At 40.3% G+C, this 27975-nt stretch overlaps 1 protein-coding gene across 1 annotated transcript; it reads left to right on the top strand.

Annotated features, from left to right (window-relative positions):
- Nucleotides 1-223: 223 nt before the first annotated feature.
- Nucleotides 224-26863, top strand: VPS35 (VPS35 retromer complex component). Its single transcript, XM_050903719.1, has 17 exons — nt 224-257; nt 7186-7284; nt 8770-8866; nt 9642-9765; nt 11320-11502; nt 11825-12038; nt 12813-12896; nt 13354-13463; nt 16483-16579; nt 16669-16817; nt 17344-17551; nt 18084-18239; nt 21087-21209; nt 22175-22354; nt 23549-23788; nt 24506-24649; nt 25963-26863. Exons 1-17 carry the CDS (start codon nt 255-257, stop codon nt 26140-26142), a joined length of 2391 nt encoding a protein of 796 aa, XP_050759676.1. The 5' UTR covers nt 224-254; the 3' UTR covers nt 26143-26863.
- Nucleotides 26864-27975: the final 1112 nt, after the last annotated feature.

Here is a 27975-nt window from a genome sequence, read left to right as displayed (position 1 = left end):
GCCGCCCAACCGCCCGGTCTCCCCGCAGCGCGCGGCCTCCTGACGCGAAGCCAGGTTCGGCAGCGGACTGGCCGGCCCCGCCGCCAATCGCCGCCCTCTACGCCAATCGGCCTGGAGCGGACCACTTCCTCGGAACGGGCCAATGGGAAGGCCGCGGCGGCGGGGCGGGGCGGGCGGCGCGGTCACATGACGGTGCGCGGCGCTGCAGGGTGTTGCTGGTGGGGGCGGCTTGTGGCGGCGGCGGCGGCGCGACCATGGTGAGGGGTCGCGGGGGGCTGGGCCGCGGCGGGGGGGGCTGTGGGGTGCGGCGGGGTGCGGCCCGCGGGAGCCGGTGCCGACGCCGGTCTCGCCGCCGCCGTGTGTGCAGGCGGGAGGGGTCCGGCCCGCGCCCGCCGGTGGCCGAGGGGCAGGCCCGGCCGCGCGGGGCCGGCCTGGACCTGGGGGCTCCTGCTCGCTGCTGCTCGGGAGCGCCGTCAGCGGCTGCGCTCGGCCGGCGGTGGGGGGGGGGACCGGAGCCGGGCCCGGAGGCCACCGCCGGGCCCGGCCCGGCCCGGGCGGGGCTGAGGTGAGGGCTAGGCCCGTTGTGTCCGTGGTAACGGTTCGCGCTGTGGTGAACACTGCCCACGGTCCGCCGCCTCGGCGGGTCAGTGCAAGTCACTGCTTTACTGGGTCCAACGGAGCTTTCTTGTAGGAGCGCAGGGGAAGTAGGTGTTTTTATTCGGGAACCGCTCCTGCAGTTGTGGTCAGAGTTTAAGTGTATTTTAGCATGCTGCTCTTGTCATAAACCCGAGGTTATGTCGTTTCTAGTGCTGTGCGTATCTGCTCTTGTTGTCCACATTGCAGTCTGGTGTTCAGTTCTTCCTGACCCTCCAGGACTGCTGTTTCAGACTTTCCTAGTGAACCTCCTTTCTCTTCCTGCAGAAAAGATGGTTTTGCATTGGTGGGCCCAGCTCGATAGAGCTGTTTTGGGACAAATGTTGGTGTTTATTAGAGAGGCAAACCTGAAATTTCAGCATGGAAGTAGCTTTTATTGAGAAATGCTTTTCAATTTTCAATAAAAATAAGGGGACAGTCAAGTTTCCTAGTAAAACTGAAAAGTCTACCTGTTTAGTGTGTCTTGTGGTATTTAATATTCAATAAAATTTTAAGCAGCACTTGCTATAACTGTCATGGTGTGTTAATTAGCCTAAGTGTGGGGTATAAACAGTACTAACTGTCTAGACAGTGAGGCAAAAGCTAACTGAATGCTTTATAAAGCAGGGATTGCACAGTTCTTAGGCTTTTGGCACAGACTTTAAAGTTATGTGTATGTTGGCATCAGTTTAATACTATATCCTCTAGAGGAGTGTGTGGGGGCAAAACCTGGAATGTTACTTGAAAGATGAATGGAAAATATTTAACTGAGTGATGAGAAATGCTAAATCTACATAGATAGCAGTCTCTGTCCCCCACATAAATGCTTTGTGGCAGTCACTAACTTAAGAATGACACAACTTTCCTCTGCCTGTCACTTCCATGGGAACTGGCCTGAGACTTGTCTGGTGTCATGTCCTCTTTCTAAGAATAGCTGATATCAGGTGATTCAGAAAAAATAAACTTATAAGTGTTAAACGTGGGATATATTTCCCTCTACCAAATTAGGCTCCACTGCCATTTCCTATGGCTGAGCTTGGTTTAAACCTTGAAGCTGAATGTTTAAGTACCTTTAACAAGACTGATTTTAAGAGGGCTCTGGCTGTTCTTGATCATCCCCTGAATAAAAAGTCCAGCCCCTTGATTCTTGTCTTGTGGCTTCCTGTGGCAGTAAGTACTAGTTTAAACATGTGAAAAATGTTTTTTTTTCTCTCTGGTTCATCTTTGAGCTCCTATACTGTGAGATATAATAGAAGTTCTGGAGTTACCTTTAGTATTGCAGAGTAATACTTCCTGTATGGTGTAAAATGCTTATGTTTTTTTTGTTCATTCCGAGCAGCTCAATGACTTCTACAGCAATGCATTGTGTGCACCCAGGCTTCATCTGTAGGCTGGCAGTTGTCCTGATGAGCTTCCGTAGCTAACTCATCTTCTGTCTTGGGTAGCATTAATTTCAAGTGTCTCAATGGTGACTGGTTGGTAGGTAGTCCTAATAAAATCCAACTAGGAGGAGGCAAAAAACCTCCTTGGGTAAATCTCATTCATTGTGGTACTAAACACAAGCATGTGAGCAAACAGAAGGAAAAGTCATGTGTGGAATAGGCTGTAAGCACATCAGTTACCTAAAGAAAAGTACGTAACCATTTGGAGATTAGATGAAAATGCACTTCAGAATGGAACAGAAGCAAAACCTTCTACTTTGTGTTATTTATACTCTGCATCCAGCTTAAGATACCTATATCGCCAGAATACAAGCTATTTGGTAGGCTCCACAAGCTGAATTCTGCTGTATTTCAATACTATGTAATTCTTTCTCTTGACTACTGCAAGTTACCAGATTTTTAAGTGGAATGAGCATCTTAGCTAGTCAACACATTGACCCAAAATAATAACCATCTCCAGAGTGTGGCTAACTGTCAGGTATGAAACTAAGTATGAATCTTATGAAGTCTTCCCATGGAACTGAGTGTTAGAAAATAAGTAAATCGTACACAATATATAGGTGTGATGTTCACTTTGTATGTTTGAGAATAGTTGCTATTATGAGGATAGGCATGGTCCAGAATAATGGTTGCTCCTGCAATAATACCCTTTTCTAATTGTTATCTGCAGGATGACTTGTATTACCCACTCTGATCAGCCAGGCAGTAGACTTCTTCCAAGCTAGCTTGGGGTTTAAAAAAAATTCTTGTTTTGCAAGGCAACTTAGAGTTCACTAGCCTTTATTTAAAAAACCAAAGAAACAAAACCTGAAACAAACAAACACACACCAAAAAACCCACACTAAAAGCCAGCTCTCCTCACCCCCCTGCCGAATTCAGCTGCTGTGTGTTGTGACTTCCATAACTTGCATGTGGTAACCTAGGATAGTCCTTTCTTCAAAGCTAGAGAAAGACTATGGTCTCTTGTACAGAAACTGATAGTGCAGCTGAAAGAGGCAGTTCTCTGTCCCTTCTCCGCTGCTCGCTTCCTTCCTTATGGCTTCAGAGGAAAAAAGGTTAGGGAACAAGTAAAGCAGAAAACTGTGTTCACATCAACTGTCCTATTTTCTTCAACATTTGCAGCATATCTAATGGGGGTAGGGCTCAGGCATTTCTAAAGTCTAAGTGGCTGCATAATTGCTATAAATTGCTTATCTTGTGTTTGTGCTGGAGTTTATACCTTATTGTACATGTTGTTGACAAGGCAGTACATTCTGTGCCTTGATTACGGAGTACTGTTGCTTTTCTCCAGCGTCAAAGTACCTTCCACTTCAAAAGCTTATGTTCAAGATTCTTGTTTGTAGATTGGCATAGGACTCCACAGCACAGTTGCATTTTTTGATAAAATAACACTTGAAAATACCGTCTTGTGTTATTAGGTTCCTAATTTGAAGTGGAAGATACAGAGCATAAACAGCTTTATTCAACATTGTATCTGACAGAAGAACTGGTTTCTAGTCTGGTGTGTGCCCTGCTGTGATTGGTAGGCTTTTGCTGTACGTTCTCTTTACTTCAGTTGCTTTTTGCTACAACTTCCTCAGACTTCATGTGTGTGTGTCAGGATATGTGAATCTTAATGTGATCTTGTGTATCACTTGATAATAACCAGGTTATGTGTGGAAACCTCTATAGTTCTGAAGCTGAAAGTAGCTTGCTTTCTGAAGTAGAAATAAAAGGGTAAGCTGATAAATATTCAGACTTTGAAAACTGAAAAGTAAGAAAGAGTTGGAACTTGTTCAGTGGTGCTGCTGTTAAGATGTTTTCTCTTCATATAGAAGTAAAGCTGCTACAAATAACACCTCAGGCTGCTTCCGTTGCATGCTCGTCACAGTCAGTGGTAGGTTATCTCGCTACCTGTGCAACTGTAAAATGCTGAGATTGTCTTTTCTTCAGACATGAAGTGCAGAACCCTTGTAAAGACATCTTTGTCTAAACCAGTCGCTGCCTTAGTCTTCAAATCAGAACAGATATGAATATAATCTTACTCTTAATCTTGAAGAGATACAGAATAAAAAAAGTTAATTTATAGTGGTAACATGGAAATGGCTTCTGTCGATGAATTCAGTCATGTACTTAGTACAGTCCCAGTGTTGAATGCAGTGTGGGAACTTGCTGCTCAAATTTTGAGTAGAAATGGAAATACTGTCAATGTCTTCTGTTGATGCAGACAGAATTTGATGTAAAGCTGACTCTGGTTCATTATAAATGGGAAAGGTAGGTCCAACAGAGCAAGGCTCTGAAAATCCATTATTTCCCCAACTGTTGCTAAAAGACAGTGGTTAAAGTTGCATAAGAAAGTGTGTACCTTTAGCTAGGTGTTTCTGATGAGATCATTATTGGTATCATGTAAAGCGTAGTCTCAAACTTGTAGTAGCCATTATGCTTTAACCAGTGGTTTTCACACCAAAAGTAAGGAAACTGATGCATGTGCGCTCTGCCAACCACTTCTTGGAGCTGTAGCAAATATTATGTATTTCAATAAATGCTTTAACTTGGTGTTGCTGTCAAAAGGCTGCCTTTTCACAGCCCTGCTTGCAATGTTTTATGTGGTTGTAGGGTGAACTAGGTGAATGGTAAACTATTAATCAGCTGGGCTAGTCTTCTAGCTTATTTGATGCTCTGCAGCCTAAACAGCTCTCCCAGTGCTACGTGGCCACATGAACAACTGGGGATGGCAGAGCAGGACTGGTAGCTGTGTAAGCTTAATGCCCATTAGGAGAAGGGGGCTTAGGAAGTTGTGGTTAGTGTTAACGTTACTGCACTGTTTTTAGCTGTTCTTTAATATAGAGAGATCTGATGTGGTTAGAGCATATGGCATGCAGCTCAGTAGTGATGTATCTTCTCTAAAGCACTAGTATGGGTTTGGGGACTGTAGAATGTGACAAACATTCTGGCATAGATATAATTCAGCAAGTCTGTTACGTGATGTTTTGATACGGATTGTTGCACGCTAGTCCTAGCATTGTCATTTTCTGTTCCTTGAAAGTCCAATCTGTCAGGGAATAAATAAAACTTAGCAATTACAGCAAAGTTCTGCTGGCAGAATGTACTTGCTTCACTGTTGGAGGTTTTCTAAGAGTTTGTAGCTGTTGAATTGCCTGGGAAATAGGGTCATCTAGCCATGGATAGTACTTTCACCTTATGCTTAAATAATTTTTTGGAAGACCTGCACTTTATGTGATTAATTATAGAGAGAGCTTTGTAGGAGGTGCAGTCACTCTAATTAGCAGAGGTGGTTTTTGCTGTTGACTAAATAGATTTGTTAATTAGTTATTGTGCATGGTTTGAATATTACTGAGGCACATTGAGTCATAGAAGTGTTGGTTGGAAGGAACCTTATGTCATATAACCTCCTGCTTGAAGCAGGATTATCACCAATGTTAGATCAGCCTTGGTTTTGTCTAGCTGGGTGATTGAAAACCTTCAAGGGCAGAGTTTCACCGCCTATTTGGGCGTGATCAAGGCAAGAACAGTATTGCATGGCACTGTCTGTTTTCTGTATGTGGAAAAGGATAGCGGGGAGAACAAGGGGGAGATACTGTCTGTGACTGTTATTAGAGAGATTCTAGTTGCAGAACAAGAACCCAATTGAATATGGGAGAAAACAGGAGTGTGCCAAGGCTGCAATGCTCTATAACCATTAAGTTGCTGTTAAACTAAAATCTCTCTATTTTAATGAAGACCTCAATTTTAATCTCAGTTCTCAAAAGATACTTATGGGGACTCCAAGCATGGGGTGTGTGGGAGGAGTTGGTACTGAAGATACTGTTTTTAAGAACATTAGGATGATGTAATTCATGGCATGCTAGCTTGTTACTGAGATTTAGTTAAAAAGAGGAGACCAGGAACCTTCTGAACACAGTGGATGAGGGGAACAAATATAAATAGTTGAGAATTTACTGAAGCTGCAGGCTCAGAGAACCTGCTGTGCAAATCACTGTGTACATGATATTTGTCAAGACTAGAGAAGATGTAATTGGGACACAACATCAGTGCTTTTATCTCTGTCAATATTTCAGAGAGGCCATCTGAAAACAAACTGCAAGATTGGGAGAGGCTGGGAGGCTGTAATGAGATGTTGAAGACTGGGCCTAAACAATAGGTGGATGGTGGCCTTTCCTTGTAAGGTGTTAGGAGAAGGCTGGTTGCAGGTGGGGAGAGCATTAGGAGTTCTGATCTAAGTAAATTTGGACATCTTAGAGGATAACTTAAAGATGCTCATGGAAACTAATCTCATCAATCTGGTAGAGGGCAGGGAGCAGCTGCAGTAGGAGGAGGCCTATTATAGCTGGGTTGGGGGGAAATCTAAGGCTGTAAGCAATGGATTTAATATTATAAGAAAAAGCAGTATGATCCTTGGAAAGGCGAAAGATGTTGAAAGTTCAAGTTGAAGGTCTGGAATGTGGCTCTTTGAGGAGAGGTAAGAGGAAGAGGGTCACTGGGACAAGTAGGGGACATGAAGAGTTGTTGCTTCTCTTCAGTTTTCTATTGCCTTCTGCAAGTGGCTTCTGCCTTCTGGAAGGCACTAACTGTACTTTATCCTTTGCTTATCTGAAACTTGTCCTTAATAGAGTTGTGTGGCTCAGATAGCAGTTAATTGAGAACTTGTAATTTGAGAGTACAGGAAAGCATCCGTACAGCTGCAGTGTGTGCGGTCTGGGCATTGCTTTGAAGCTTTGTGGAAAGAAGTAACAATGCTTCCTCTCAGCATAGTGATGTCTTTGCATTCTCTTGAGGCTTTTTCTTGCCAGATACTTGCACTGGGTTCCTGACCCCTAAATGTTAGAAGGGAAAAGTTGACCCTGTTCTGTCCCCATGGCTTTGCACTCCAAGAAGCAATGGTGCTCACAGGCTACCCGTAACCTATTTTCTCCCTGCCCTCAGGTTTTTGCAAATTACTGGGAACTTTCTCCCTTACATATCACACAGCTATTTCTGACAGCTCTTGAGTGGTCATACTGCAGTGTCACTTGCACTGTGTTCTAAGCTACAGGAACCCAGTTTGAATCAAGTCATAAACAGCTTCATAAAAAAATTGAGTTCTGTGTTTTTTTTTTTTTTTTTCTTCCAGCCAACAACACAGCAATCTCCGCAGGATGAACAGGAAAAACTCCTGGATGAAGCCATTCAGGCTGTGAAGGTGCAGTCTTTCCAGATGAAGAGATGCTTGGTAAGAATGACTTCAAAATGCAATGAAGCTTCTTGTCTGCTAGGAATAAAACAGTAAATCAATACTAATCTCTAGTGCTGTGAGGAAAATTAACCCTTTATGCATCTTTCTGGCAGAGGCTTTGCAAATAAATGAGGCAGCTACTCAATGAGAGTGAGCTTTGAGTATTATTTGAATGTGTCTTCCTGATTTTACTCTGGTATTTGACAAGATAAATTATAAAGATGTACCTTTATAATTTATGTGCTTGCATTTAAGTAAACCTAAACTGAGAATAAGCCTGCCATTTGACATCAGAAGGTTGTTGCTCCAATTCATTTTATATGGAACAATATGATGAGAAACTATTCTTGTTTATGTTCAACATACTGTTGTTTTTTCCATGTAGTCTTTTCTTGGCATGAACCACAGACCGTGAGGCTAATAATGAATTACCTGCTGCACAGGATAAATTTTGTAGTGATTAATTGTAGACTGATGCATGAATTCTTCTGTGACTGGAAAACACCATTGGCTAGGGTTATGCTGAGATCTTTATCTTGAAATTGTAGCCAATGCAGGCAGATGATGTCATCATGCATAGCTTCTTGGGTTTGAGAAGCCTATTTTTATTTGGAGAAACTGCTTAAAGTTGCAATGAAAACTTAAATATTCCCATATATTTTCACATGGTTAGCCAAGCTAACTGTTTGCAGCCAAGTGACAGTAGCAAGAAAGGTAACACCTCTTCCAGTTTTGTAGTCTGTGGAATGCTTTTGAAATCTTTGAAGTAGCTGCAGCTGAGCTTTTCACTGCTATCTGTGACTGAGTGATAATATACTAACTGGATCACACTAGCAATTCCTTCCGTTCTCCCCCAAAAATTGATGCTGCTGCTTGTGATGGATTGAACAAGTATGTATAGGTGGTAGATTAGAAGTTTGTCTTGTATCCTGTGATGCCAGGTGATTGTATGCATCATAAGTGTAAGTTATATGCAGCCTAATAAACTATGGCTTTCAGTAAGGTGTTGTTCTTGGGTGAGAAGTAGGGGAAGAGGAATCTAATTCTAACAGTGGTCTGCTGGCAGTGTGTATCCTCTGTCTGCTAGAGGTTTCTTCATGAGATCTGAGCAAAACAACAGACCAGATTGCGAGGGGGAATCCGTTCTGTTTTGCTTGCTGGATAGAATCTGAGTGGTGGGTGGAGATTTCTGCATAAGCAAAATTTTCTTTTAGTTTTTTGTACCATTAGTATTACAATTTATTACTGTAGCTCTGTCTTCAGATACGTCTTCTTACCACCTCCAGGTACAATGTTCCACTTGATTAGGGTGGGCAACATAGTACAAGCTAGATACTAAATCACTTGATTTAATTATCGCTTTCCTGATGTTTACTTAACCTTTGCATGCTTTTTTAAAAAAGCTAAAAGTGTAGCTTTCTAAAATACTGCAGTTGCCTAGTATTATCTCTTACAGACTATTCTCTCTTTCTTCCTCTAAAGGACAAAAACAAACTCATGGATGCTCTGAAACATGCTTCCAACATGCTTGGTGAGCTGCGGACTTCTATGTTATCTCCAAAGAGCTATTATGAGCTCTGTATCCTTTGAAGAGGAAACGAATAGTTGAAGTGCTGAATTTGGAATGAAATGTTCATCTGCTTTTTTGGTACAATGGCATCTTGTCTGTCTCAGATATTTACTAGCACTTTTCTCCTCAGTATTTAGTTATCTGGATATATTGTAGGAGAATATACACTTCTTTGCTCACTGTGTAAGTTCATCTTTTCCCTTTGGTATCAAGCAGGTCTGTAATGTCTTTCATATCTTCCTTTGGGAGGTTTCAAGAGTCTAGTTCTATAAAGATACTGCAACTCTGCTTGCAGTATGCTACCCCAAAAATCTGTAAAACCAACTTATTTTTTTGCCCTTCGTTATTATCTTAGCTTCTAACCATAAGTCAGTGCCTCGATGTATTTACTTATGCATACTGTGGTATCTGAAGAAGGGGAGCCTTTTCATGAGACTTGGGAAGAGAATGTGAATATACCGAAATACTACTCCCCACGTGTGGATGATATTCTGTGATACATAGTACGCCTTTACTTTAGATACTCTGTTCAATCACATTCATTTGCTTGCTATTTTGGTTTAGGTTTTTTTTTCCCCTTTTCTAATATGCTAAAAGTGACGGTTGAAGGCTTGGGGATAATTTTGCACATTTATCCCAATAGTGATTATTGTTTCAGAAGTACTACCGACTTGGACATGAGTGTATTTGGTACAGCATCTTTCCTCCTTGATGTGAATGAGCAAATTACTATATAAAACTGTTGTAGACATTCTAACTTAAAATCCTTAACTATGAGAAAAAGACATGGCAATTTCTGATGAGCTACACTACTTGGAAGTCTACCTGACAGATGAATTTGCCAAAGGAAGGAAAGTGGCAGACCTTTATGAGCTAGTACAGTATGCTGGAAATATTATTCCAAGACTGTAAGTGTGTATATGTTAGTGGGGTTTTTTTTGTTAAAACTGGTAAATAGTGGTCAGACTCTGGGTGCAGATAATGATTGACACTGCATTCTTGCTTGACAGCAAGAATTCAGTTTGCAATGGTGAATAGTATTTCTGCATATCTTAAGACTGGCTTGCTATGAGACTTCTGAGATGTAGGCCAAGAGTGCAGCTGCAGAAGGTCAGTTCCTCCTGCCAATGTGTTGATTTTGCACATGACCAAGATGGAAGCACTTTGATCTTGGAATAAAGTTGGCTTTTGGGTAAAGAGCTGGTCAGTGGAAGATTAACCGAGTACCACATTCTGATCAGTGAGATTGACTACACATTTATTAACTTTTTCTGTTATCTGTTAATGAACTTGTAGCTGAGGAACTAGGTCTTGGATCCTCACACATAGTAGGTGCTTTGTAACCATCTGTCTCTTTGGAGAGTAAGAAGCGTGAGAAGGAAGCTGAGAGTTTCTGTAACTTAAAAGTTTTGAGTTTCTGAATATGTTTTTTTGGCTATGTGTTAGCATGCTAGAGATGATACTGGAAGGCTTACCTTTAAAAACGTGACCATTGGGCTGGAGTAGGTCTTCTAGATATTCAGGCTTAGGACTTGGATTTTGCTTGGTACTGCAGTGTTTTAATTCCTGACCTTATGTTCATGCCAGGAGGAGGCTTTGGAGACACCAGGCTGCATCCTCATGCAGTTTCTGGAGTTTGGCTAATGACTACCACAATGTCTTTACCCCTCTGCATAATCATTTGAGTTGTCTTCCTACCTGCTTGAGGTAGACTTTAGTTCTCACTGGTGAACACTTCTGGTGCTTTCCTGGAGGTTCTGTGCACATCCATGCATGAGGCAGAGAAGCGTGCAGAGAGGCTTGAGGCCTCTAAACCAAATATGTGAAGGTTCTGAGCATTATGTTTTTTCTTTTAAGCTGAAGGGGAGTCCAAGTATACTGGAGCACGAGTCCTTTGCATCTTGCATGTTCCTTCTACCTGTTGCTTAATATAGAGATGCTGAAGGAATGAGTACAGGCCTGGAGATCTCCAAAGAGCATAACACCTATCCTGCTAGACTACAGTGTGAAAGGGGCTTAACTGCTTCACCATAATAGATTACTTATCTATATGTGCCAGGGCTGTTTTCCAGCTTAGTGGGGTGCTGGAAGTATAGACAAGCTAGTCTGAGAGCATTCAGAACTTTATGCGTGCTAAACGTTTACACATTCAGTGTATAAAGCATTGTAATGAGGTCAAGTGGCTGTTCAGACTCGCTGTGCTCTGTAGCAGAGGAGAATAGGAGTTGAAAGCTGACTAAATATCCAAATTATGGGACCTAAGTGATATTTTATTGCTTTCTGTGCTTTGGTAATACTGGCAGGATGGAAGAAAGGAACTGTTGCCTTTGGTAATACTGGCAGGATGGAAGAAAGGAACTGTTGCCTTTGGTAATACTGGCAGGATGGAAGAAAGGAACTGTTGCCTTTAAGCGTGATATTGTTACTTTACAATTTGTTGTTTGATTCTGTGCCTTTTGCAGGTATCTCCTGATAACAGTAGGTGTTGTCTATGTCAAGTCATTTCCACAGTCCAGGAAAGATATTTTGAAAGACCTGGTGGAGATGTGCCGCGGAGTACAGCATCCTCTTAGAGGCCTCTTTCTTAGAAATTATCTCCTGCAGTGTACCAGGAATATCTTACCAGATGAAGGCGAGCAAGCAGAGTAAGAAAGATGGGATATAACTTTAAAAAATGACTGTTTTTAACGGAACATATTTAAATTTTCTGTATGGCTTTCTTCAGGTTTGAGAGAAGTAGATATGTTAGAACTCTATAGACTTGACAGGTGTTTTGTCCATTAAGAATTCCCTTCCAGAACTAAGATTTCTTACAAGTGAGGGTATGAACCTTTCTTATGAGCCCAGATATCCCACCACACGCTTCCCCACCCTCCTACCTTCTTAAAAATTGGATGTTCACCAGTGGATGGAAGGATGAATACCTCTGACAAGCTTTTCTTGTTCCTAACCTGTTCTCAATTGCAGTGAAGAAACCACTGGAGACATCAGTGATTCGATGGATTTTGTGCTGCTGAACTTTGCTGAAATGAACAAACTTTGGGTGCGAATGCAACACCAGGGCCATAGTCGGGACAGAGAGAAAAGGGAGCGAGAAAGGCAGGAACTGAGAATCCTAGTAGGAACAAACCTGGTTCGCCTCAGTCAGTTGGAAGGTGTTAATGTGGAGCGATATAAGCAGGTGGGATGTCTGTCCATTCTTTCTGACTTCTGTTGCTTTTTCCAAATGAAACCAGTTTGGACTCTCAGATGAGCAGCTTGAAGTGTGACAGCTATGCTAAAAGTTCAATAATCCTGGTGCTTCTTGAACTCTTCACCTGAGGAAAAGTTCTGAATGGTAATGAAGCTGTATAATGTGTTGTGAGGCTAAGGACATGACTCATGCATTTTTCCTATAAGCTTGTCTGTAATGTTGGCAAGAAATCTTAAAACTTTCCTTCCTGATTCTCATTTTACTTATAGAATAATGAGTTGGTTTAAGAGATGTGTACACATACAGCATTCTGTGATAGACTTTACAAGTTAAATGAAGCTATGCTTCCCAAAGCATTCAAGAAAACTGTTATTGCATGAACTGATAGTCAAGCAAATATATTGTTTAGAAGTCTGTCCCTTGTAAGTTCTGCCATAGAGCTGCTGAAAACAATTTTGAGCGGTACTGCTGAGACCCTGAGTAGTGGTATATGCCAGCAAAGCTAGTAGCACTGACTTACTAAATCAAAGCTTGCAGGTCGTAAAATGTACGAAAGGGACAGGTGTCTGAGACGAGCAGATTTTTTTTTCCTCTGAGGGATGGAACTGCTGAAAACTGGGACGTTTTATCAGAAAGCCTTTATGTAAAGAATAAACTGAGAAATGTTAGAAATACTGCTCTGCTTGGCTTAAATACATATGTGTGAATATAAACTTAGAAAGTAATTGTAAAATCACTGCGAGACTTTTTTTCCTGTTCCAGATTGTTCTGCCTGGAATATTGGAGCAAGTTGTAAACTGTAGAGATGCTTTAGCTCAGGAGTACCTCATGGAGTGCATCATACAGGTGAGCTGCTTAAATTCAATTGCAGTGATGGGACACAGGGACACTTACTCCTGTACTTTTAGTCAGATTCAGGCTACTTTCACCTCTTCCTCATCAAGTGGAAAACTTCATCACTGGGACTCTTAACATAGTGGCTTGTCCCATATTTTGGGACAGAGTGTAGATGAATCTATCTTGTGCTCCTTCTGTTGCAGAAGCTTGTAAGCATCTGAGCAGCAGTGCCTGCAGTGTGAATTGTAAGAGATAGCTGGGCCCTCAAGTTACCCATTTGTCTTGCATCTCTCGCTTCATGCATTTACCCAGTCAAGGTCAGCTTGGGGAACCCTAAAGCATTCGTAGGCCAGACTGTATTTACTGTGTGGCTATCTGCTTTAGAATTACTCTGTTGCATTTTACTGCTGTGTAACAATGGGCAAATCCAGTTTATAACTTGATGACTATTGATCTAAAACTTCAGGTTTTCCCAGATGAATTTCACCTCCAAACCCTGAACCCATTTCTCAGAGCCTGTGCTGAGCTGCACCAAAATGTGAATGTGAAAAATATAATTATTGCTTTAATTGACAGGTGAGTGACCAAGGGGGTGGAAATTGGCTCAAAATTAAGTTTGTGTTGTGCACAAGCAGATGATAATTCTTCTAGCATTTGAAAGCTTTCAATTTTTGATATCACTTAACTTCACTGTTTCCATGTCTTTCTATTTGCTGTAATTAAGGCTGGGAAGAATATTATTTCTATAGCTTCTGCTCTCTGGACTCTGCTTTTACAGCTTCCAATGAAACCTGCTTTAAGGACTGATTAAAACTTGTAAACAGATTAAGCCAGGAAACAACCCATTTAGTATCGACCAATTTCATGTTTCTGAACTAAAGTGGCAGCAGTGTTCACTTTGACAGCCGTATCAGTCATAGGTACCTCTTGAAAACTTGAAGATCCTAATAGCTAAATCATATATCAAGGATACTTTACCTTGCAGTTTTGATCAGAGAACATAACATATGCCTCTTCGGAGAAGAGCTAGTAGGAAATGGAACTACCTTCTTAATTCTTAGTTTACCACTAGCTTCCTGCCTGTTCTCCCAAAAGTGTGTTTTTTTTCCTGTGGAGGTACTGCTTAAAACTGCTTGCACTGAATTCATATATGGGGGAGAAATCGGAACTGAAGTTTTGATTTGTATCCTGAAAGGAAAAACACAGATTACCAGTGAGTACCTGTACTTTCTTACTGCAGAAAGGAAGTGCACTTATACGGCTTTTTGAAGGCTCAAAAAAGCCTTGTCCTTGCATTTGCACACAAACATATGTACCTTTGTATATCTGGTCCATGTACCAATCAATGTATGGACTTCAGTTACCGTAGGGATTTTGAGTCCCACTGGCATTCAGCAATGAGTGGTGGTGTTGTGGCTTTGTTTCTTTATCTTCTCTAATGCCTGGAGATGGAGCATGTATATTAAGCATAACTGGTACAACTTAGGATCTTTAATTTTTTGCTTAACAAATCTGTAGTTTGTTTTCTCCAGGTTACATCAGATCTATTTGTTCAGGACTTTGGTCTTACTGGAGTATCTTTCAGTGTTTGTGCATTTGGCAGAGAAGCAGCTCTGTCTTCATCCAGAGATGTTCACAGGAACTCATTGGTTTCCTACACTTTGCTGCCGTGGCTGAGATTTTTCATAATTTTGTTAGCTTTAAAAAAAACCCCACAAAACCCCCAAATCCCAAGAAGCGTTGCCTATAACAATCTAATTTCTGAGACTGTCTATCTTGAGACTGCTTTCAACAGAGGTCACAGGATCTTTTGCTAGGTTCTTACATTAGTGTGTAGCAATGCAATTCTTGCAAGAAGGCTTTCCTCGTGTAGCTTTTGCTGTCGTGTCTACTTAGAGGACTTAAACAGCTTTGATATTACCTCCACAGCAAGTTTTCTATTCTTAATGTTACAAACAACAGTAAGCAACTGACTAGCAGTGAACCTGCTGTCCTCCTAGACTTACTGCTACTGTGTTTTGTTGGGCCACTAATAGTGTCTTCCAGAGCCTTCTCATTTGGTTACAGGACAAGGGTAGAAGGGTGGCAGTGTGATCATTATCTTCTTTGGAGTATGGCAACTTGTGCTTTTGACTGCAATGTTACTGCAAGTGTTGGAGAATATGAGTGGATATGTTCTTGCACGTAGGGAAGATGTTGCTCTTGTGTTTGGATTGGAGTTGTTAGGAGCAATTGTTATGCGTTTCAGTATTGTGTAGTTAAGATACGAGTCTGCCCCATACAGGTAGTGCCTGTTGGCATTTCTCATCTTTATTTCAGCTGGCATGGGATAATTGAAACTGAACATCAGTGACTGCTGAGGAAGCTTGTGAAGCTTTAGTCCCTATTCCCATGGGGCTTTCCCGTTAAAGGAATCTTTCTGCAAATAGTCTTACTGCTTTGGGATCTTTCTTGCCTTACTAAACCGGTCATAGCTTTTAATTATGCTGCCATCTGCCTGCAACTTGATCATACTTTGTAGCATGCTGGCCTTACCCTCTGAGCTGTTGCCAAGAAAAACTGCCTTGTCCCTTTGAGAAAAGGCAGTGATTGTTCCTGGCTTTAGAAAGTCTGCTTGTTACCACCCTAATGAAATATAAGAGTAGTTCAATGTCTGTGTTTCCTGGCAGTGAAGTTTTTTGGCACCTCAACCTTTTCTTACCTGCCTCTTTTTCAGACCCAAAGTTCATTCAGAATCAAAGTTTAGAAACCCTGTAAGAAATAACTTAAAAAATTTTAATCGGGTGCCTTTTCCTAAATGTTTTTGTAGGTCTTTCTCTAATTCAGAGTAGAATAATCCCTTAATGATTAGAAAGCAAAGATAGAAATGCTGAGCTTTAAGCTGCAGCTTTGGTAAGGTGCTAGCCTTCCTATAGAATCTTCCTACAAGATTCTTCTTATCTTGTATCTGATTTCTGCAGAAATGGTGGTTGGCATGACTTTCTCCTGTTACAGATAGAGATAGCTCTACAACATCTTTTGGATGCTTGCTGCATAGCAATCTCTTGCTTTGTTTTTTTTCCCAAAAAAGTATTCTTCTCCACTTCAAATTTACGTTGTATTTTGCTTTTTGCAAACAGTGGAAGTCCCAAACATGTTGGTCTGTCTTTGGAGACAAAGCATAGTTAAGTCAGCATATTTCTTCTGTGTTTTCTGCGGCGGCTGTTTTGCAGAGAATGCTACTGGATGTCTAACTTGTCAGTAATATCACTGAATGGCTGCAGGATATTTGCTCTTCCATCAGCCTACTCTATACCTCTTTCTCTGCTGAAAAGAACAGAACACTTGCTACTAGCTGAAGAACATGGATTATGAAACGTCCTTCTTGCTCTTTCTTCATCTTGCCATCTCTGTCAGCACTCTTTTCCAGGACTGATATTTACCAGGCTCAGTTGCTCTTAAGGCTTCTGACTTCCATTAATTTCCTTTTTGCTTGTAATAGAGCTTACAAGTGTACCTAAAGGACTTGCTTCTTCTGCCAGTATCTCATTCTGGCCTGTGTCTGAGGAGTGGAAAAACTATGCTGACCAAGCTGCTTTCCTTTGTCTGTTACCAGGTTAGCTTTATTTGCACATCGTGAAGATGGACCTGGTATCCCAGCAGATATCAAACTGTTTGACATCTTTTCACAGCAGGTTGCTACTGTTATACAGGTATGCTGGGTATTCTTGCATGCAGTTTTTGGAGTTGTTCTGCAAAGTTACATGCTTTTTTATCAACTCAGTGCTGTCTTAAATTTCAGTCTCGCCAGGACATGCCCTCAGAGGATGTGGTATCTTTGCAAGTTTCTCTCATTAACTTGGCTATGAAATGCTACCCGGACCGTGTTGACTATGTTGATAAGGTGTTGGAGACAACCGTGGAAATATTCAACAAACTTAATCTGGAACAGTAAGTAAATGTCTCTTGCATTCTCTCTGGAGTGGCAATTAATGCTCTAAAATCTTGACTTCTACATTTCACCACATTTGGCAGGATAGCAGAGACACATGCTTTGGATGTGTAAGATTACTGCTTTTGGGCCAAGCTATAGAGGATCCTGATAAACTACTGGCTAACCAGGACTTGCTCACCTGTGCATAAATCCTACTGCACAGCTGTATACTACATAATGTGTATGCCAAGCTATGCGTAGTCATTATCTGTTCATCCCCTACAGCACTCTAGAGTTCTCATCTTGCTGAATTTGCAGCCACAGTCTCTGCTTCTGCTATCAGCAACTTAAAATGTGCAGTTTCCACTGTACATCCTAAAGAGCAAGATATGACTTGTTTTGATACTTTATTTCCTTTCTCCCTAGCAGCAAATTGCTTAGATGTTGTGGTATACATCAGAATTGGTATTGAGGCAGACTTTAAATCTGTCTACATGTGTGAACTATTGATTAATTGTGTGTTTTGCATATATTTTCTTTTAGTATTGCAACAAGCAGTGCTGTTTCAAAGGAGCTGACTAGACTTTTGAAAATCCCTATTGATACTTACAACAATATCCTGACAGTTCTGAAACTAAAACATTTTCACCCACTCTTTGAATACTTTGATTACGAGTCCAGGAAGAGCATGAGTTGTTACGTGCTTAGCAATGTATTGGATTATAACACAGAAATTGTGTCCCAAGAACAGGTATGACATAAGTTAACTTGAAATTCTAGGTATTTAAACTACTGTTTGAAGACTTGGAAACACATACTAAGTGACTTCATGCAGGGCATACTTTGTTTCCCAGCCTTCATGCCCCTGCATGCCCCCGCCTCCCCATCTTAGTAGCACAGGCTTTATCCCACTTGATAATTCTTCCACCCATGTTCTTAAATATCTTGTCTTTGCACATCTTACCTAACCTCATCCTAGAGACTACTTCTGTTAGGGTTGAACAAAGACCCTGAATCCCCTTAAAAGTAGGCCTGCTACCTAAAGAAGGCTGGATAGTACTTTTGGAATCTGAATTTCCTCTGTACTGCTGTGCTGTCCCACTTGTGCTAAGAGGGACCCTTCTTCAGAGAGTACAGCAAATATGTCCTAAAGCATCACCAGCTAATAGGCTTTCCTAGTGCTTTGTCAGCACTACGAATGGCTGTAAAGATGTTCCCAGTTGCTGTCGACTTATGCTTATAGACTACTCCGGTTTAAACAGAGCTTATATTGCCTTTAACAGGTTGATGCTATCATGAATTTGGTATCCACGCTGATCCAGGATCAACCGGATCAGCCTGCTGAAGATCCTGACCCTGAGGACTTTGCTGATGAGCAGAGTCTTGTGGGAAGATTTATTCATCTTTTGCGTTCAGATGACCCTGACCAACAGTATCTGGTATGGCGATCAGTGCTTCTGACTGCTTGTGCTCTCTGAACTGTCACTTTTTGCATTATTTACTATATAAGAACTTAGTGTAGCTGGGAGCTGGGGCATCACTGCTCTGGCACTGCAAACTCAGTAGAAAACATTATGTATGACACTTTTAATGGTAGTATGAAATGTTGTTTATTTGGGAAAAGTAGGCAAGGACTTGCAAGCATTTGTGGATTTAAACTTGTCATCCCATGAGGTGGCAGTTTGGATGCAACTATATTAGTTTGTGGTAACTCTTAATTAACATTCTGACAGCTTCATATAACCATCTATCTAAAAAGCAGCAAGTGAAATTTGGAGCACTATGCCATTTGCATTCTCTTAGTATCAAAATACACACAAAAAGCTCAGAAAATACAGCTAATATGTTTGGCCTCAGGGGTTTTAATTAGTGTAAGTATATGGTCTTCATATAGCATGTAGTATACTGCTGCTTAGTGGTTACAAATGTTTTTCCTCTCTTAAGGTCCATCCTTAATAGCAGATTTGATATGGCCTTGAAACTTACGCGTTATGTTACTCCTAATAGGTTGAATTGATCCATCAAAGCTTTATGTAGCTCTCTGTTAATCTGCTATTTGTGGCTTTAGTTTATTTCAAGTTTAAATGATCTCCCTGTTTTGAGAAGTGTGTGTTGGGGCAGAGGGACAGGGATATTCTGTCTATGCAAAATCCATTGGAGAAGCTGGCAGATGATGTGCTGCAGTTGGATGCTGTTACAGGTTGCGGCAGCTAGTTAGCTCTAGTCAGAGCTCAGGCCTGAGTACGGACTACTGTGAAGTTACGGTGTGCCTGAAATACAATTGGCTGACTCTGTTTTAAAGTTGCAGCAATATCATACTGTATAAACAGTGAGAATAGACCAACATAATCCAGTAGAAGCTATGCATAACATTGCTGGCATTCATTTAGCTTGGGTTTAAAATATTGTATAAAAATTTCTTGCTTGAAATGTAGAGCTTTGCCGCAACTTCTGTAATGGGGAGAAGCATAGCTTTAAGGCCTGTACAAGGATTGGAGACAGTTGTGTTTCAGGACCTGCTCTTCGTTGACTGCATTATTTCTGAATATTGCTGCAGTAAGGCAGGAAGGTCAACAAGGTCCTCATTCATTTCAAGAACTATATGGGTTGATTACAGCTAGCAAGTATCATATTCATATAGGAAAAGCCAAGATAACTACATGGGGTATTTTGCTAGTAGAGAACAAAGCTTCCCTCAGAGGGATGCTGGCACTAAGGGAGTTGATGTATTTTTACCCCAAAAGACTTTGCATAGCTAGAGATATTGAAGCTGTTTTTGCAAAGCTTCTGAACATCAGGCTGTCTTCTTTCTCATCTAGCAATGCTTAGCTTTAATCAGATTGACCACCTTTAAATGCCATCATAGGACTTGTCAAATTACCTTTTGGATAGAATTCTGTAAGCTACTTTACACCTTTTAGTAAAAATGCTTAATAGCTTCTTGATGAGTATCACGAATGCTTGTATCAAATTTTCCTACGTTACAGGAACGATAGGAAAAAATCCAAGGCCATGGGATTTTCACAGCATCTCACTTTAAATTATGCATTCTGTATGGAAGAGATCTGAAATGCAAATTCAAACACCTTGATGCATTACAAGCAAAGTGGCTAATACACTATATAATGGGTGATGACAGATTTCTATTTATTCATGTTATTTACATGAATTCTAGATGTAATCTAAAAATGTATGTAGGGTTGGACACTGAGGTTCACTTGCTTGTTTCAAAGTGGTAATGGGACTGCTATGACCAGAACGCAAGGTAATACCTGGCTGTAGTAACTAGACATTTTTGTTCTGACACTTAAACAAAAAAAAAACCCCGCTTTTTAACTCTGATCTCTAGTAGTAATTTTCTGAAATTTGGTTTCAGAAGTTTTAGTGTAAAATATGGCATGTCTGAGTTTTGTCCCCTTTGAAAGGCAGTCAGGTTATTACAAACAACTAATGTAATGTTTAGCTTGCTTGGAACCGATTAATTTCTCTTCCGATACCTGGAGTTCTTGCTGTTGCTGAGAATTCTCGTTATGAGAATACATGACTAACTATATCAATAGATAGAAATAATCCCAAAACAAGGGGAAGGGGAGAGGTGAACAGTACAAACAAGTAGAGCTCCTTTGTCCCTCTCCACAGGTTTAGAACAAGGACGATGTGTGCATCACATGCACACGTTGTGTGTGCAGTTTGTGCTCAAAACTGAGAAAGGCAATAAAAGAAGCTGTCATTAATGAGCATAATGAAGAACTGAAAACAGGGAAAAATGGCAAAAGTTGCAGGTGTGGCTACCAGAATGTGGCACTGTAGTCTTTCTCTGAGTATGAGAAGCCTTATTGACTTATGTGTTTAGTTTCATGAAACTTGGTTTCTTTCTTTTACTTTCTTACAGGCTACTGTAAGAAAGAATAGTCCTTTTTGTAGCTTCCATTGAGTTGAGGACAGAATGTATCCAATGTCATTATTAAATGCGAGCTCAGGCAACTTCCATCTCGCTGCACAATCCAAAATATATCTGCAGTTAATATAGTACAAGCGTTGCCTAACACTTATTAAGCAGCTGTAGGAAAAGTTTGGGCAGATGCCTCATAAAAAGCTACAGGGACTGCATAAATTTAATTCAAGTAAAGCAACTTGTGTGTAGTCCCCCCAAAATACTGTAGTTTATCTGATGCTAACACCATGTCCTTCTGATGCTTTTGTTCCATAGAGTGCAGATTAAGTTATAGATGCAAATAACACACCTCTTTCAAGAATTCTCTAAGCTTACAGTGCTTCTGTTTCAGATCCTAAACACTGCCCGGAAACACTTCGGTGCAGGTGGGAACCAACGTATTCGTTTTACACTGCCACCACTGGTTTTTGCTGCATACCAGCTTGCTTTTCGCTACAAAGAGAACTCCAAAGTGGTAAGTTGCCCTCTAGGTAACTCCTGTATACTTGCTTCTTTTTGGCTTTCTTAAAAATGCATTTTGTCTGGTGGCAGTATGCTAAGACTTGATACAGAACGCTAGTGGGGTTTGGTTTTTTTTTTGCTCGAGGCAGATTTTTTACTTGAGGTGTGAATGCTTTCTAATTTAAGGATGATTTTTATCAATTCATATTAAATTACCTCAGCACTTGACGAATGGTGAAGCAGAAATTGGCTAGTTGTGTTTATTCATGAAGATGACTGATTATGTGTTTTTATGTGGAGACCAGAGAACTAGGACACTGCAACTGATGGCATGAAACTGATTTAAATCTGGATATTGAAATTCATCAACTTCTAAATCTGTAGCTATACTATTCTAATGTTTCTAAAAGCAAGCGCTTCTTTGTAGGTTAACTTATACGGTAGTTGCAAAAGTGCACGATAAAACAATCACTGATTCATTTTGGCCCTTTAATGCTTTCTGATTGAGATAGTTAGCTTAAATATGTATTTTCCCTTATTGTGGGGGATATACCATGGGGAAGTAAGTTAAAATGCTGTTTGTTAAAACACTCCTCAAAATGAATGTTTTAAAATTCTCTTCCACTTCTGATTGCTCCAGACTGAATAGACTTTTTCTCCACTTAGCTAATGAGGCTTTTGCTCAGTTACATTCTAAGCATAGCTGTGGTAACTGCAATTCAGTGTAGGCTTCTGAGGAAGGTTTCTATGAGCTGGTAGGAAAAAAGTGTGAACTCTTTGTAAATGGAAGAAATACTTTGAAGACCCACTGAGATCAACACAGTACTGCTAGGGCACTACTACTTCAGTAAGTAAATGGCTGGAGTGGCATGCAGAAGACAACAGACTGGAGCACTTAACAGATCTTATTACAATTTAGATTCTCTTTTCCTTATAGCAGTAGTCTTGTTCAAGCTTTGACTTGTTTCACTTCTCTAGGATGACAAATGGGAAAAGAAGTGCCAGAAGATCTTCTCATTTGCTCATCAGACCATCAGTGCTCTGATCAAAGCAGAACTGGCAGAGCTGCCTCTCCGTCTCTTCCTACAAGGAGCACTGGCTGCAGGAGAGATTGGCTTTGAGAATCATGAAACTGTGGCCTATGAATTCATGTCCCAGGTGAGTGTCCAACTATTACAGTCACTGTCCTGTGCTACCTTAAATTTGGCTTGGGTTGGTTTCCTGAACACTGAACTATCCAGTGTGATTAAAACATCTGAAACGATTGACAGCTACTGCTACTAGGTAGAAACTCCTCATCTTCATTCTTGTTTCCCAGGCTGCTGTGGAATTAAGCTCCATTGCTCCTAATTAGAATACTGAGTCTGACAACATGTGGTATGTTGCAGTGCTGCCTCTTACTTGCATATTTGGCTCACTGGAGGAGTGTAGCTTTCTCAACATAAAATGCTCCTTCACTGCTTCTAAGACTGTCTCCCAGCTCCTGTTATCTAGCTGGTATTGCCATGACCACAAGCACTCTGGAAGTTCTCAAAAATTTGCAGTGTTCACAACTGCTATGCTGGGCTTTGCTAATGCAAATCTTTGTATTGAAACCTATTATAAACTACTCTGAAAATCCACTTAAACCTGTTACTTGGTCTTAAGCCTTACTTGTTGCGAAAACCCTCCCATCCTCCCCATCAGATAAAGAACCAATGTATTTCATGTTATCCATGTTGCAAGCTTTGTCCTAACCTTTCCTCTAATATTGCTACTAATGCACATTCTTAAACTGAGTCACTGATAACCTCAGCCTTGCCTCACGGTCTTGAATCAGTTGCTATTGCAGCATAATTCTGAAGATGAGAGCAGCATGACAATTGTGTACCTTCTATTTAGAGATATGGTTCAAGAGTTTGTCTTGTGCGTTCTCTCAAGGCTCTTCATCCATGTAGCAGCAGTGCAAACGCTTTTCTTACCTACTCTGCAGTCACTGACCTACCACTTAATTTCTGCTCTACTGTTTTGTGTGTTAAAGAACCAAATCCTCTTCAGGGACTATTTCTGTTACTGAAGTTCTGTATTTGAACAGATGCTTGAAATGAGTAAAAACTCAACCTTCAGATTATATGTAGGATTACATTTGTTTACTATGACCACTTAAGTAAGAAGTATTTCTTGCAAGACACTTCCAGTCTGTGGATTTAACTTGATTTTGACGCTCTCAATGAAAGATCTTTTTTCCTGCCTGAAGTTTTTAACAAATGTAAAACTGGACACTTGTCTGCCATGTCGCTAGCAGGTGTGACTTGGTTTTTTTCTGATGTGTTCTAAAGCAGTGGTTAAGAGTCTTGCTTTCTCCCTGCCTAGGCCTTCTCTCTCTATGAAGATGAAATCAGTGATTCAAAAGCACAGCTGGCTGCAATCACCTTGATAATTGGGACATTTGAGAGGATGAAGTGCTTCAGTGAGGAGAACCATGAGCCTTTGAGGACTCAGTGTGCGCTGGCAGCCTCGAAGCTCCTTAAGAAGCCAGACCAATGCCGGGCCGTGAGCACTTGTGCCCATCTGTTTTGGTCTGGCCGAAATACTGACAAGAATGGAGAGGAGGTAAGAATAAAGCAACAGCAGCGTAACGCATCCTACCTCAGCAACATAGCTCTGCCTTTCTTCTGAAGGCGCTTATTTCTAAAGTAGATATATCACTTAGTGATGTACATTTGGTTGGAATGTATTCTAATATATGAAGCTTCTAAATCTCACTGCAGTGTAAGCTGCATAAATACAAAAATGGAGAAAATTCAAATTTAAGGGTGGAAGTACCACGCAAGCTTTTGAGTGTCAACTAGTTTAAGACTGGCTGTCAAAGTACAGACTGCATTTTGTATGTGTTTATTATAGTAGCTGTGTTTGCACGTGAACTACTAAACTTCCAAATTAAAGATACAAGTTGTTGAAATTAAAGGTAAAAAAAAATTGTGTGTTCTTCAGGGCTTGTCACATAAGCCGTTGTAATTACAAAGAGCAGTGTTTGAAATGTATTTCTCAAAGTACGCATTAGTGTACATATTACAAAATTGAGTTCATTGATCTCATAGTTGAAGGCTTTCAACAACTGTTCATGTTATTGCCTAATTTAACAAAACTTAAAATTGGTGGCAGTCAGGCAAAGTAAGCTTTCAATAACAGCTTGTTCTGCACAGTTTGTGTAGTTCTGTATTTCTGTGGTAGACCACCAGGAAATGCCATATATGTGCCAAGGGAAGAGATACCGGAGCTCCCTAAGGTTCTTTTATTTCTTGTAACTTTTGGTTTTTTTCCTTCTAGCTTCATGGAGGAAAAAGAGTGATGGAATGCCTAAAGAAGGCTCTGAAGATAGCAAATCAGTGCATGGACCCTTCTCTTCAAGTCCAACTTTTCATAGAAATTCTGAATAGATACATCTATTTTTATGAAAAGGAAAATGAGGCGGTGAGTGGAAATGCATTCTCTCTATTGCATCTTTTTTAAAGAGCATTTCTTTAAGCTCTTCATTCACACTTATACCCCAAATCATGTCTCTTCAACTTACTCTGTAGTCTCTCACAAGAGGCACAAGTTCTGGTAATAACAACAGAATAGTCAATTGTTGAGATGCTAGTAAAATTGTGGATAAAACTTCATTCTTCTTACATGGGGTAAAACACCAAACGTTTGCAGTTTAGTTATGAACTTAAATATTGTGAGACTTGGGTACCTGAAATATTTATTAGATCAAAACTTAGTAGGACTTAGAATCTTACTAGTTTCTCATTTAACTTTAGAGGTACCTAACTTAATATGTACATAAGGGAAAGAAAATTCTTACAGCTGTTCAAGGTCACTAAGTGTGCCACAAACGGTTCGTGTAAGCTTTAATTTCAAGAAATAGATATGACATCTCATGTACCAGCTTAAATTCTGCATCTGAAATCCGAGATAGTTACCTCATACACTTTCTGTTAGCAGATAACTAGGAAACTTACCCAGTTTGAAAAAGCTGCTTGGTCAAGTAGAGATCAACATCCCATCCGATATCATCATTTGATCAAGAGCAGATGTTAATGAATACCCTGTTGTTCTGAGAGATTATCTAAAGAGATTTTAGGGATTTGCTGACTTTCCAACAACTGAACTGGCTTCCTGCTGTAGCAGTGCTTTAGTATAGGAGATGCTGTATCTGATGGAGATGAAAATAAAACTTTGAATTTCAAAGCACTTGGCAGATGTAAAAATAGTCTCTGGATACAGTGGTGGTCTGCAGTGCATTTTGTGCTGTGGTGTTCTGTGTAGTGCTGGACTTAACACCATAGGCAGCCATACTTTCCTACGTAATGACTTGGTCACTAAGAATAAATTTAAATCTGATATTACCATCCTGACTGACTTCTACAAGAAACAGATTATGTTAGAATGCATAGACAATCTGGTTATGTGCTTTATTTGTTTAAAGCTTTTTAAATTTGTATTGAATAAACTGGGAGAAATGCTGTGGTAAAAGTTACAAAGCTATCAGGTTAATGACTTACGAAGTTCTTCACATTTGCTGGGATGGGGGGAATTCTCACAAAACTCTGAAATCAGAATGGTCCTATGAGGAGCAAGAGAAGGCAGTCTCCAACAGTTTGTCTACGTACAGTCTTAGCAATATTTCTAAGAACTGTCCAAATATCAATAGTTTAGAGACAAGTGTGTTAAAACTAATGTCTATGCACTTATACACAGGTCTTGTTGATGACTTCTGTTCTGTTTACGTTTTCCTGTAGGTGACAATTCAGGTTTTGAATCAGCTTATACAGAAGATAAGAGAAGATCTCCCAAACCTTGAGTCCACTGAAGAAACAGAGCAAATTAACAAACACTTTCACAACACACTGGAGCACTTGCGTCTGAGGAGGGAATCACCAGAGTCTGAGGGGCCAATTTATGAAGGTCTTGTTCTTTAGGAAGATAAACACTGTACTTATTTCTTTTCATTTACATACCGTATGTTTTTTTAAGATAGATTCATAGGTTGTGCCTTTCAGAAATGTCAAGTTAACAGTCATGTGTTCAGTCTGGCACTTCAAACACTTGTGTTGAGTACTCTAACAAATTTGAAAGGTTGGACCAGCAAGTAGAGGTTTCATCAGTTAGCATGGCTGAAACTTTCTTTGAAATCCATGTGACATGGTAGGGCTCTTCTGGTTCTGATTTCTCTTCTGTCTGTTCACTGTTGCTTCTGTAGCACTAGAGTTCTAAACTGGCAGTGACTGTCATCTGAAACTGTGTCTGATCCTTACAGAGCATCAGATTTTTGGGATTATTGTATGTCAGATTCTGCTTGTGCTTTTCTTTTAATGCAAGTTAAGACTAAGTGTAATATTTTTCCCTAAAAACTAGAATATATTAATGCATGTTTGGAGAGTTTCAAAGTACCATGTTCAAAAACAGAAGTTATATTTTGCATATTAAGGCTCTGTGACATTCGGTGAGGGCCAGTACTGTGCACAGGGCATATTTATCAAGATAATTTTGTTCCAAATAGTATAAAAATAGAGAAATTGCAATCTATATAGATATATGTATAACCTTCATTACTGTAAATTTAGGGGAAAATGCATTACACAAGTTTTATTCAGTATCATGATTTTGCACCAGTGAAACAATAAAGTTGCTATTAACACCTGTTGTTTCATGTCTCTTCAGAGCCCACTGTTGAACCTAATGCTAATGTTGAACCTTCTGATAAAAGCAAAAGAACTTCTGTTTTGTAGGGACAGAAAAATCAAGGCATAGTTAACCTGGACAAGCTGGGAGGCTGCTAGCCTTTCTAATGTAGAAGTTTATCATTCAAAACCAGTATTTTTCCAAATGATGCTGAGACGATGTGTGTTCACATTTCAGAATACTTTTTATGACATATCTTGAGAGAGTGGTGGAGAATCCTACTGGATTCTAGGTCTGTGCTAGAGAGATGAGTGGCAATTAAATGACAAAGCTGTAGGAAACTGAGCAGTAGAGCAATTGCCAGTGGCAACTCCTGTGAAGACTGGTCTAGTTTGTAGGTTAATGCCAGTTGCTGAAAGCTTTGAAATGTCTGTTTTACCTTAACTGAATGTAATGTTCTAAAGCTAACTGATTGAACTTCCTTACTCCTTGAGTTGACCACTATTGTGAAAATTGTCCTGGCTTGACTGGATAGTGAATGAGACCTTGGTGGGAGTGTCCAATAATTTAGTGCTACCTGTTTTCTGAAAAAGGCAAATACGATCCTAGGAAATGAGAACTATGGAGTAGACAACAATTAAATCATTTATCTACTAGTGTGGAAGTCTGGCTTGGAGGGGAGAAGGAATGGGGAGATAATCTAATGGCTTTACTTGCCCAGTGGTATAATTAATGCTATTCAAAAATCTTCATGTTGCTCTCTATCTGTTGATGCTGTTCCTCTTAAGAGAACTGTTAAGCTGATTGTTTTGTTATAAAACATCCATAGCAGAACATGATCATGTTCATGTAGATACATTCATATAGTAGGTATATGCCCACCTAGTTTACAATATTTGCCAACCATGTTTGTTTAATCCTCAAGGTCAGTCCTTGTAACCTAGGAATTGTCTTTGAATAATGGTTTTGGGGTTTCAACTGCAGTTACCCAAATGACGTAGGCTAGTGCTTTTTCCCATGTACCACTTGTTAAGGCTACAAAGTTATGACTCTTCCACAGTTCTTACTTTTATTGAAACTTTACAAAATAAATAATTTCTAAGTACTGTCTGTAAACTTCAAGATCAGCT

This window comes from Gymnogyps californianus, chromosome 12 (assembly GCF_018139145.2).
Source record: "Gymnogyps californianus isolate 813 chromosome 12, ASM1813914v2, whole genome shotgun sequence".
In the NCBI taxonomy this organism is placed as follows: domain Eukaryota; kingdom Metazoa; phylum Chordata; class Aves; order Accipitriformes; family Cathartidae; genus Gymnogyps; species Gymnogyps californianus.
Note: the sequence above shows the minus strand (reverse complement) of the source record. Positions and strands in the feature narration are given on the sequence as shown.

Coding starts and splice junctions, on each gene's coding strand:
- VPS35 (XM_050903719.1), top strand. Junction 12,039..12,812: donor ATGTGGAGCGATATAAGCAG/GTGGGATGTCTG, acceptor TTCCTGTTCCAG/ATTGTTCTGCCTGGAATATT. Junction 23,789..24,505: donor CTGACAAGAATGGAGAGGAG/GTAAGAATAAAG, acceptor TTTTCCTTCTAG/CTTCATGGAGGAAAAAGAGT.